The sequence below is a fragment of the Neoarius graeffei genome, chromosome 12 (genome assembly GCF_027579695.1).
Source record: "Neoarius graeffei isolate fNeoGra1 chromosome 12, fNeoGra1.pri, whole genome shotgun sequence".
In the NCBI taxonomy this organism is placed as follows: Eukaryota; Metazoa; Chordata; class Actinopteri; order Siluriformes; family Ariidae; genus Neoarius; species Neoarius graeffei.
The window spans coordinates 1863073-1875470 of NC_083580.1; the positions used below are offsets into that span (position 1 = coordinate 1863073).

A 12398-nucleotide genomic window follows, 5' to 3' on the forward strand; every position below is an offset into this window, starting at 1 on the left:
AGAGTTTATGTAGCTGTAGTTAACGACCTCAGGACCTCAAAACACGTCAACCTCCAGTGTAAACAATGCTGATGTGAATTTAATGATAATTGTAATAAAAATGCATTCTGAGAGTGAGAAGTTGAGACAAAAGCTCTTAAATAACTGGATTATGTTCATAGCATGTATACACTCACTGGTCACTTTATTAGGCCCCTGCTGTTTCCTGCAGTTCTGTAATCAGCCGATCCCTCGACAGCAGCACGATGCGTCAAATCCCACAGATACAAATCAGGAGCTTCAGTTAATGTTCACGATGTTCAAACATCAGAATGGGGAAAATTGTGATCTCACAGTGAAGTGTGACTTTCTTTCTCTCACTGTGGTATGGGTGTTGGTTTGATCCAGATGGACTGGTTTGAGTATTTCAGAAGCTGCTGATCTCCTTCCTGGGGTTTTCACACACAACAGTCTCTAGAGTTTACACAGAATGGTGCAGAAAACAAAAAACATCAAGTGAGCGACAGTTCTGTGGGTGGAAACAAACGCCTTGTTGATAAGAGAGGGTCAGAGGGAAATGGACAGATTAGTTCGAGCTTTTTTGCCAGGAAGGATATAGTAACTCATATAATCACTCTTTACAACCGTGGTGAGCAGAAAAGCATCTCAGCATGCAACAGCAGACAGAAGAACACACCGGGTTCCACTCCTGCAGCCAAGAACAGGGAGCTTAGAACCAACAACACGTTCCTATTAAAGTGGCCATGGAGCGTGTGTGTGTGTGTCTATATATACTGTGTATATATATATATATATATATATATATATATATATATATATATATATAGTCTCTCTCTTTCTCTCTCTCTCTCTCTCTCTCTCTCTCTCTCTCTCTGTGTCAGTCGTCAGCCAGTGAGTTCTTCTGAAGCGAGCTGCAGCAGTGCAGGAAGTTCTCACTCCAAGTCGTTCGATCAGTTGCGCTACCCGTCGTGTTTGAGCAGCGGAGGAGGGGGAGGAGCGGAGAGAGACGACAGGAGAGGAGAGCGAGGAGGAGAAAGAGGAGACGACTCACTCAGTGTCACCTCCGCCGGCTCCAGCAGCTCAGACGTGGAGGAGATCAACATCAGCTTCATCTCTGATTCCCCCGACACGCACGAGAAAAAGGTGAGCGACGGGGAAACGAGTCCCGTACAAATCGAGCGGAAGAAGAAATTCCGAAGTGTTAGAGAATGTAAAGCTAAACTGTAGTGCACTCAAACTCTAGTGCACTCAGACATTTGTACCCTTGTGTGACTTTACTGCTTCCTCTTTGTAGACATCAACGCCGTGTGTAAAACATTCCCACTCTTCATTAGGGAAGTGCGGCGCGATTGGAGATCTGACACCCACGGTACACTTGTCTTCTCTTCCTCTCTCTCTCTCTCTCTCCCTCTCTCCAGCCATCCATCACTCCATCCCGTCTCACTCATTCTGTTTCAGAAGTCAGCCATATTTCTTTCTCCATCCAGAGCTGGACCTGTTTCACCATCACCACCATATGACTGTGTGTGTGTGTGTGTGTGTGTGTGTGTGTGTGTGTGTGTGTGTGTGTGTTACAGATCAGAATTCATGGATTTTACATGACTTCTTTTTTCTTTTTTTCATTGTTGTGGGATTTTCTTTATGAACGTGAGGAGTTTTAGTTGTTGAAATGTTTTATGGCATTAAAACCCTGTCTCACTTTCTGAAAACTAAAACCTGCAATTCGTTAAAAGTTTCTTATCAGCGTTTATTATAAAATACCAACAGAATGAATGAATGAACTCACAGTTTGCTCATAACATGAAACAAATAGTGTTTATTAAACCGCCGCCTCCTCTGAGTTCTGATTGGTCACTTGATGATCCAGTTGTGATTATTTCTGCTCAGAAAAGCATTTCAATAGCTTAGGGCCCTTTATTCTGAAACGTGTGTGTGTGTGTGTGTGTGTGTGTGTGTGTGTGTGTGTGTGTGTGTGTGTGTGTGTGAAATGTGTGTATGCAGTGTGTAGAATATGGATATACACACAATTAATCTTTTTTCTTTCGTTCCTTCCTCAGTTTTGGGAGTCCACGTCTCTCTCGTCTCTGGACGCTGCGTCAGGTTCAGGCTCCAGCAGCACCTCGTCCTCCTCGGTCTCGTCCACTCCTCACACGTCCACTCCGCACTCGTCCTCCCGCTCGCACAAGCGCTCTGTCTCGGGCGTGTCCAGCTACTCGTCCCTCTCTCTGCCTCTCTACAACCAGCAGGTGGACGACTGCTGCATCATCAGAGTGAGTCTGGACGTCGAGAACGGCAACATGTACAAGAGCATCCTGGTGAGGACCCGAGGGGTGGAGACAGACGGCAGCATCACTGTATATTACATTTATATCTGTTATATTTTCATGATCTGTGTGTGTGTGTGTGTATGTGTGTGTGTGTGTAGGTGACAAGTCAGGATAAAACCCCTGCAGTGATCAGGAAGGCGATGGTCAAACACAACCTGGACCGAGAGAGACCTGAAGATTACGAACTGGTGCAGAAAATCAGTGAGGATAAAGGTACACACACACACACACACACTCGCACGTACATACATACACACACACACTCGTGTACACGCACACACTCATACACACACACATAAATATATACACAGCATATTTATAAATATTCGTGGTATTGCTAATTTTTGTTTTCCATTTTTTCTTCCTCACGTGTTATTCTGTTCTTTCTTTTTTATTTATTCTTTAATTTTTTTCCCTCTTTTGTTATATTCCTTTCATGTTCCATTTTCTTTATTTTTTAACCTTTTCATTGTTTTCTTGTTTTTTCTCCATTTGTTATTTTTTCCTTCTTTATTTTTTTCCTTCTATTTCAGTTATTGTTTCTATCTTGTATTTCTTTTTGTTTTTTTCTATTTCTTGTTTATTATATTATTTCTTTGCTATTTTATTTCTTTTATATATTTGTCTTTTGTTTTTGGATTTTTCCTCTTTAATTGCTATTTTTATATTATCTTTTTTAATCATTTTCTGTTTTTCTTTATGCATTTTTCTTCTTTAACTGTGCTCTTTCTTCTTATTTTTTAGTTTCCTAGTCATTTAAAAAAATGTATTCTTTTCTTTTTTTTTGGATTACAGTGTTCAGCCCTGATAGTAAACGACACACTGACGTTCTGATGTTCTCATGTTCCCTTCACAGAGCTGAAGATTCCAGACAACGCCAACGTTTTTTACGCAATGAACTCGTCGGCCAACTATGACTTCGTCTTGAAGAAGCGCGGCTTCCCCCGAGTGAGTCGCACCAAACACGTAGCGAGCTCTACGCTGCCCCGCATGAAGCAGAAAGGCCTGAGGATCGCTAAAGGCATCTTCTGAAAACTCAAACTCCCATAATCCCACAGGGCTTGTGGATACGTCACTGAGGTCAAAGGTCAAGCCCTAAAGACTGGGAGGGAAATAAAGTCACTGCCAGCTCAGGGGAGGCCGTTTACTCTCGGCTGTGGTTGTGCGCTTGTGTTTGTTTACAGACTCCCGAGAGCCGCCTTCTAGCCATGAGGTCACTTCCTGTGCCGTCTGAGAGGGGGCCATTTCCTGTGTCGCTATTAAAAGGGTCACTTCCTGTGCTGATTCTGAGGTCACTTCCTGTCAAGTGCTGTGTTGCAGACAGCCTTCACTGCCAGATTCAGGACGATTCGGAGCAGTGGACATGTGACCTGGCGTTACTTTTAAATGGGTCCCCCTGCAAAAAAAAAAAAAACGCTTAAGGTTCTGAGCGAAGTTTCAGAAAGTTTGTTGTGGTGAGAAGCGAGTGGAACGTTTATCTTGGTGTGCAAGATTTATTTTTTTTTTGGCCAAACATCACAGAGCCTAAAGAGATGATCAAACATGTCGAGCCTTTTTGGACTTTTTTGAGCTCTCGAAATGAGAAATGAAGATATTTTTGTCTTGTGTCTATGATAATGTGTCTTTTTTGTTAAAAAGGGCATTACAGCTAACAACAAACACTCCACTCACACGACTATTCTCCGTGTCCTCCGGACTGTAAGACGTAATTTACAGTTTTTGGCAGATGCTGTGACGGGAACACTCAGATTTAAACAATGTAAAATATCCACCTTGTTTTTAGCGTAGCGAACCAACAGGCTTGAATTGTTTGTCACTTTGGTTATTACTGCTAGCTTTTTTAATTTCAGCAGCATTATTTTAAATCGCTGTTAGCCTGGCGAGGTAGCTGTGTAAGCAAACTTTAAATATACCTGCTGATCACACGAGATCATAAGTGCCACTGCTACCGCTAGGTCTTCCACACGTTTCACTTACAAAACAGGAAGTATGATTGATTTATTACTGACTTCTGAATTTTGAAAATAAGGTGGATATGGTATACAGGAACACTATGTGAGCATAAAACTAAAACCCCTTGAGGAACTCACAGGAGATAGTTTTATTTATCATCATGAGCAATTCAAGATTTTGGCATTAAACATACCATATAATGACTTGTTGGTAAAGAAGTGCTAAATTACAGTAACACTAATGGGATAAAAGCTACACATGCTTTAACCAGACTGTGCCACTAGGGGGAGTTAAAGTACCAGTACAAACACTACGTAACGTAAAAACACAATGTTGATAAATTGATTTTGTTTTATACTTGAGAGCGACTTACAGTCCGGAAAATACGGTGTTGTCCTCATGTCTCGTTTTTGAGTATTATCGTCTTCTGCGTGTTTTTTCCTTTCCTCTAATTGGTGCTAACTAACGCTGAGGTCATCCTGCAGGTGAACTCGCTATCATTTTACAGCCTCATGACGCTAAAGGAGCTGGATGGATGACGCTAAGCCTGTGGGGGTCAGAAACATGTCTGTGGCAGGAAAAAAAAAAATTGGAAAAAAAGAAAGGTAACACGAATGTTTTCCAGGATTAAAGTTACAAGCTAGCTTAAATTTCTAAAAATGTGAAAAACTTTTTTCTTTATGGAGAATTTTGAATTTTTTTCTGTTTTTTTTTGTAAAAAAAAAAGACTTAATACGTTACGTGAAATTTTACATTAACATATTATGAATTAATTAAAAACTTAACATATCGTGAATGTATCATATCACTACGACGTGCGTCCTTACGACTCACGTTTTGACCAAAATGTCTGTCGTCATGGCGATGACCCCTGCTAACACGCTAGCATGCTACTCAAAGAGAAAAGTGAGTGCTGATATGATCAGTCACGAGGAGCGATGACCTGTGCTCTGGTTACGGTGATTTATTGTCAAGTCTCTCCGACCTGCGTGATTGGACGATCTGGAAAAGAGGAAATGAAGACGAAAAAGTGGAAAGAAAGTGTCACTTTGTAAATTTACATTTTTTTTCATGGAAATGTGGAACAGAAAAACAAAATTCACTGACATTAATCACAAACCTTAGGAACATGAAACACACTAATGTAGAACATTTGTGAAATAATCTGTGACAGCGAGAGAGCGTCGCTTTGCACTCACTCCTGGAACTCGAGTATGATGTAATCAGCTAGTTGTGATGTCATAATGTTCAGAAGGTTTGTGGCTCTAAAACATCAAGCTGACCTGGGGGCCAGAGTGGTTATAGGCGTGTCCCTCACTGTTGGACTGCCCTCTGATAAAGCTATCTAAAAATTAGACTCAAATATATTTGTGGGGTATTTTTTTGCAAGTGTACCAAAACCATTATATAACCAATACAGATTTTTCTAGTTTTATTATTATTTTGCATACTGACACTTTAAATAGTTTGGTACCAAGTAATAGCTAAGCTATTTTTTTATGGCTGTGGCACATATTGCTTACCGCTGCTTTAAATAGTGTGGCAATATATAGTACAGTACTATAACATACTGCTACACTGGTAGCTAAGGTAGTTTTTTTTTTTATTTGTTTGTTTTGCTGTGCACCAAGTTAAAGTTACATACTGCCTCTTTAAATAGTGTTTTGGCCATTCCATCTTGTTTTAAATTGCCTGCTGCTGCTTTAAATAGTGTGGCAGTGAATAGTTCAGTACTGTAGGATGCTGCTATAAATTGCTTACAGCCGCTTTAAATAGGGAACACTAGTATAGCATGGCAGGATTCTGCTACAGATTGCATGTTGCTGCTTTAAATAGTGTGGCACTAAGTAGTACAGTAGTATAGTGTATTGTTACAAATTGCATATTGCCGCTTTAAATGGAGGGCAATAGTACAGGACTGGAGAATACAGCTACAAATTGTGTACTACTTCTTTAAATAGTGCACTATGTAGTACAGTACTGATACAGTAGCAGCCAGGCTAGGCTTTTCTGGCTGTCCCTGTACAGTTCTATGGGATTCTGCTACAAATTGCATATTGCCACTTTAACCCTTGCGTGGTGTTCATATTTTTGTTACTCAGACAGTGTTGGTGGGTCTGCTGGACCCGCTGTATTTTGGTGTTTTAAATTCAACACAAACAATTTTACATTAAATACTTAACAGATGTTTACTTCACCCCAATTACAAGCAACATAAACAGCATATGGTTAATATTTGCCCTTTATCTTTGTTAGATTACATTTATTTAAAAAAAAAAAAGTGCTACTCATTTTGTTTTTTTAATAAAATGTAATTTTACAAAAAGAAAATCAATTACTGTCAAGATATGAGTGGAAAAAAAGACGTTTATCTTCAAATTTACAAATGGAGCAAGGTTTTTCATAACAACTGATTTTTATTTCTTAGAATTTCATTAGAAATGTAACCCGTTCAGTTTACACAACACAAGCTGAACACATACAGTAACCATCGTCAGTCTGTACAACACATCATCCCCATGCTCATCTTCGTTTTGGGACTGGCTGATGCTCCATCTCATCCTCTTCTTCAAAGTCACTGTCAGACTCTGAATTTTCAGAAATGTGATCCTCAAGTTCTGAAACGTCTTCCTCTACATCATCAAAAGCTTCTCTCTCTTCCAAAATCATTTGCAAGTCCATCTGAGCAGAGAATCTTTTGGCCATCTTCGTCAGTTGTGATAAGGAGCCACAATGGAAAAGCTATATTTATTGTGTCCCACCCCCAATTTACGGGGACTTCTGTCTCGGTTCCCGCAAGACAGAGGGTAAAATGTGTAGGAATGTGAGAGCAGACAGGTGTCGGTGCTTGAACGGCAGGGGCAGAAACACAAAACACACACACACACACTAGCAGCAGGCCCAGACAGGAGGAGGACAGAGTGAAGGTGCACACTTTTATGATCCCCGGGTCCAGTGGACCCGAACATCCTGTATGTAATATAAATTGGGGGGTGGGGGTGTACAGTGTGTGGTCATTGAAAATGTGCTCTGACATATGTTCGTCACAGAAAATGAGCCAAGGCCAATGAGTCTGAGTTTGAAAAAATAATTAATCGTATCATTGTTCCTTTGATAAAAAATGAAAACGGGTCCCATAGACCCGAACACCATACAAGGGTTAAGTAGTGTGGCACAGAGTAGTACATCATGGGTACTATAATGACATCATGTTTAGTACAGCACTGTGCATAATTGGACGTGTGTTTAGTCATTCCTTACAGTGTTCTGATTTTGGTGATGAATCAGATAAACAGCTCTCTGCCCCCTCCTGGTGTGGAGAATTATTTCCATTAATAAAGGTCAGCTTGGTGTGTTACGGCCCTGAGAGAGAGAGAGAGATGGAGGACATTATATTATGTTTTGGAGAGACGGAAGCTCTGGAACTTGAGCTGAAGCTGTGTCTGAATCCTGTTCACTCCCTTTAAAGTCAAGATGAGGCTTTCGGACCACACATACACACACACACACCTACTGAGTTTTCAGCAACCGTTTGCCCTTTAGATGGTGTGTGTGTGTGTGTGTGTTTGCATGAATTGTAAGTGGCAAAAAAGGGCCAAAGATCTTACAGATCATTTTACAAAAATATCATGAACAATTAAAGACTCATGAACACTGCCTGTTCACGAGAACACACACACTCACTCACTCACACTCAGCACGCTGGTGCCATTGCGCGCTTTTACTTAAAAAGAAAAAACTAACAATATGATAACATGATTTTTTAAGTTCATTTTGTAATTTTTGTACATTAAATGTTCATTGTAGCTTTGCCTTTTCCTCTGTGTGTGTGTGTGTGTGTGTGTGTGTGTGTGTGTGTGTGTGTGTGTGTGGGCGCTCACTCCACTATTTATTAAATTTGTAAATACTTTTTTGCAGCATTGTACATTTTGTTTTCTCTTCTTTGTAATTTACAAATTAATATATATGTAAATATTGAGTATATACGGCTGCGAGGTTTATACACCGCTGTAACTCCGAGCTCTCCATTCACTTCTCATACTCCGTTTGTCTCATGTGGATTTTTTTGTACGGCAGTTTTGATTTTGATATCTCTCATCCCCCCACCCCCCACCCCCCCGACTTCATTGTTTCAAGTGTTGGAGAGAAAAAAACACCTAATAAACAGAGTGTGTAAAAGAACATCTGCTTTTTTTTCTGGCTAAAAATATTCCACAACTAAACAGAAGCAAAGGAACAACTTGATCAAATTATTTAAAAAAATACACAGACACTTATAGCTGGGGTGGATCCAGAACATTTTGACTGGGGTGCCCATGGTGAGACACAGAGCTACAGTGGGGTGGCCATGGTGGGACACAGAGCTAGAGTGGGGTGGCCATGGTGGGACACAGAGCTAGAGTGGGGTGGCCATGGTGGGACACAGAGCTAGAGTGGGGTGGCCATGGTGGGACACAGAGCTAGAGTGGGGTGGCCATGGTGGGACACAGAGCTAGAGTGGGGTGGCCATGGTGGGACACAGAGCTAGAGTGGGGGTGGCCATGGTGGGACACAGAGCTAGAGTGGGGTGGCCATGGTGGAACACAGAGCTAGAGTGGGGTGGCCATGGTGGGACACAGAGCTAGAGTGGGGTGGCCATGGTGGGACACAGAGCTAGAGTGGGGTGGCCATGGTGGGACACAGAGCTAGAGTGGGGGTGGCCATGGTGGGACACAGAGCTAGAGTGGGGTGGCCATGGTGGGACACAGAGCTGGAGTAGGGTGGTCATGGTGGGACACAGAGCTTGAATGGGGTAGCCATGGTGGGATACAGAGCTACAGTGGGATGGCCATGGTGGGACACAGAGCTACAGTGGGGTGGCCATGGTGGGACACAGAACTAGAGTGGGGTGGCCATGGTGGGACACAGAGCTAGAGTGGGGTGGCCATGGTGGGACACAGAGCTAGAGTGGGGTGGCCATGGTGGGACACAGAGCTAGAGTGGGGTGGCCATGGTGGGACACAGAGCTAGAGTGGGGTGGCCATGGTGGGAGACAGAGCTTGAATGGGGTGGCCATGGTGGGACACAGAGCTAGAGTGGGGTGGCCATGGTGGGACACAGAGCTAGAGTGGGGTGGCCATGGTGGGACACAGAGCTAGAGTGGGGTGGCCATGGTGGGACACAGAGCTAGAGTGGGGGTGGCCATGGTGGGACACAGAGCTACAGTGGGGTGGCCATGGTGGGACACAGAGCTAGAGTGGGGTGGCCATGGTGGGACACAGAGCTAGAGTGGGGTGGCCATGGTGGGACACAGAGCTAGAGTGGGGTGGCCATGGTGGGACACAGAGCTAGAGTGGGGTGGCCATGGTGGGACACAGAGCTAGAGTGGGGGTGGCCATGGTGGGACACAGAGCTACAGTGGGGTGGCCATGGTGGGACACAGAGCTAGAGTGGGGTGGCCATGGTGGGACACAGAGCTTGAATGGGGTAGCCATGGTGGGATACAGAGCTACAGTGGGATGGCCATGGTGGGACACAGAGCTTGAATGGGGTGGCCATGGTGGGACACAGAGCTAGAGTGGGGTGGCCATGGTGGGACACAGAGCTAGAGTGGGGTGGCCATGGTGGGACACAGAGCTAGAGTGGGGTGGCCATGGTGGGACACAGAGCTAGAGTGGGGGTGGCCATGGTGGGACACAGAGCTACAGTGGGGTGGCCATGGTGGGACACAGAGCTAGAGTGGGGTGGCCATGGTGGGACACAGAGCTTGAATGGGGTAGCCATGGTGGGATACAGAGCTACAGTGGGATGGCCATGGTGGGACACAGAGCTTGAATGGGGTGGCCATGGTGGGACACAGAGCTAGAGTGGGGTGGCCATGGTGGGACACAGAGCTAGAGTGGGGTGGCCATGGTGGGACACAGAGCTAGAGTGGGGGTGGCCATGGTGGGACACAGAGCTACAGTGGGGTGGCCATGGTGGGACACAGAGCTGGAGTAGGGTGGCCATGGTGGGACACAGAGCTACAGTGGGGTGGCCATGGTGGGACACAGAGCTAGAGTGGGGTGGCCATGGTGGGACACAGAGCTAGAGTGGGGGTGGCCATGGTGGGACACAGAGCTACAGTGAGGTGGCCATGGTGGGACACAGAGCTAGAGTGGGGTGGCCATGGTGGGACACAGAGCTTGAATGGGGTAGCCATGGTGGGATACAGAGCTACAGTGGGATGGCCATGGTGGGACACAGAGCTAGAGTGGGGTGGCCATGGTGGGACACAGAGCTAGAGTGGGGTGGCCATGGTGGGACACAGAGCTAGAGTGGGGTGGCCATGGTGGGACACAGAGCTTGAATGGGGTAGCCATGGTGGGATACAGAGCTACAGTGGGATGGCCATGGTGGGACACAGAGCTTGAATGGGGTGACCATGGTGGGACACAGAGCTAGAGTGGGGTGGCCATGGTGGGACACAGAGCTAGAGTGGGGTGGCCATGGTGGGACACAGAGCTTGAATGGGGTAGCCATGGTGGGATACAGAGCTACAGTGGGATGGCCATGGTGGGACACAGAGCTTGAATGGGGTGGCCATGGTGGGACACAGAGCTAGAGTGGGGTGGCCATGGTGGGACACAGAGCTAGAGTGGGGTGGCCATGGTGGGACACAGAGCTAGAGTGGGGGTGGCCATGGTGGGACACAGAGCTACAGTGGGGTGGCCATGGTGGGACACAGAGCTGGAGTAGGGTGGCCATGGTGGGACACAGAGCTAGAGTGGGGTGGCCATGGTGGGACACAGAGCTAGAGTGGGGGTGGCCATGGTGGGACACAGAGCTACAGTGGGGTGGCCATGGTGGGACACAGAGCTAGAGTGGGGTGGCCATGGTGGGACACAGAGCTTGAATGGGGTAGCCATGGTGGGATACAGAGCTACAGTGGGATGGCCATGGTGGGACACAGAGCTAGAGTGGGGTGGCCATGGTGGGACACAGAGCTAGAGTGGGGTGGCCATGGTGGGACACAGAGCTAGAGTGGGGTGGCCATGGTGGGACACAGAGCTTGAATGGGGTAGCCATGGTGGGATACAGAGCTACAGTGGGATGGCCATGGTGGGACACAGAGCTTGAATGGGGTGACCATGGTGGGACACAGAGCTAGAGTGGGGTGGCCATGGTGGGACACAGAGCTAGAGTGGGGTGGCCATGGTGGGACACAGAGCTTGAATGGGGTAGCCATGGTGGGATACAGAGCTACAGTGGGATGGCCATGGTGGGACACAGAGCTTGAATGGGGTGGCCATGGTGGGACACAGAGCTAGAGTGGGGTGGCCATGGTGGGACACAGAGCTAGAGTGGGGTGGCCATGGTGGGACACAGAGCTAGAGTGGGGGTGGCCATGGTGGGACACAGAGCTACAGTGGGGTGGCCATGGTGGGACACAGAGCTGGAGTAGGGTGGCCATGGTGGGACACAGAGCTACAGTGGGGTGGCCATGGTGGGACACAGAGCTAGAGTGGGGTGGCCATGGTGGGACACAGAGCTAGAGTGGGGGTGGCCATGGTGGGACACAGAGCTACAGTGAGGTGGCCATGGTGGGACACAGAGCTGGAGTAGGGTGGTCATGGTGGGACACAGAGCTTGAATGGGGTAGCCATGGTGGGATACAGAGCTACAGTGGGATGGCCATGGTGGGACACAGAGCTAGAGTGGGATGGCCATGGTGGGACACAGAGCTAGAGTGGGGTGGCCATGGTGGGACACAGAGCTAGAGTGGGGTGGCCATGGTGGGACACAGAGCTGGAGTAGGGTGGTCATGGTGGGACACAGAGCTTGAATGGGGTAGCCATGGTGGGATACAGAGCTACAGTGGGATGGCCATGGTGGGACACAGAGCTAGAGTAGGGTGGCCATGGTGGGACACAGAGCTTGGGGTAGCCATGGTGGGACACAGAGCTAGAGTGGGGTGGCCATGGTGGGACACAGAGCTGGAGTAGGGTGGTCATGGTGGGACACAGAGCTTGAATGGGGTAGCCATGGTGGGATACAGAGCTACAGTGGGATGGCCATGGTGGGACACAGAGCTAGAGTAGGGTGGCCATGGTGGGACACAGAGCTTGGGGTAGCCATGGTGGGACACAGAGCTACAGT

At 46.6% G+C, this 12398-nt stretch overlaps 1 protein-coding gene across 4 annotated transcripts in view; it reads left to right on the forward strand.

Annotated features, from left to right (window-relative positions):
- LOC132895110 (ral guanine nucleotide dissociation stimulator-like) overlaps positions 1-8462 on the forward strand; it is a 54113-nt gene extending 45651 nt beyond the window's left edge. For all 4 annotated transcript variants that reach the window (XM_060935316.1, XM_060935314.1, XM_060935313.1 and 1 more), the window contains 5 exons: positions 882-1143; positions 1295-1369; positions 2058-2315; positions 2426-2540; positions 3184-8462. In XM_060935316.1, coding sequence (XP_060791299.1) covers positions 882-1143; positions 1295-1369; positions 2058-2315; positions 2426-2540; positions 3184-3359 — 886 coding nt within the window. In that variant the 3' untranslated portion in view covers positions 3360-8462. The remainder of the gene's footprint in view (positions 1-881; positions 1144-1294; positions 1370-2057; positions 2316-2425; positions 2541-3183) is intronic.
- The last annotated feature ends 3936 nt before the right edge of the window (positions 8463-12398 follow it).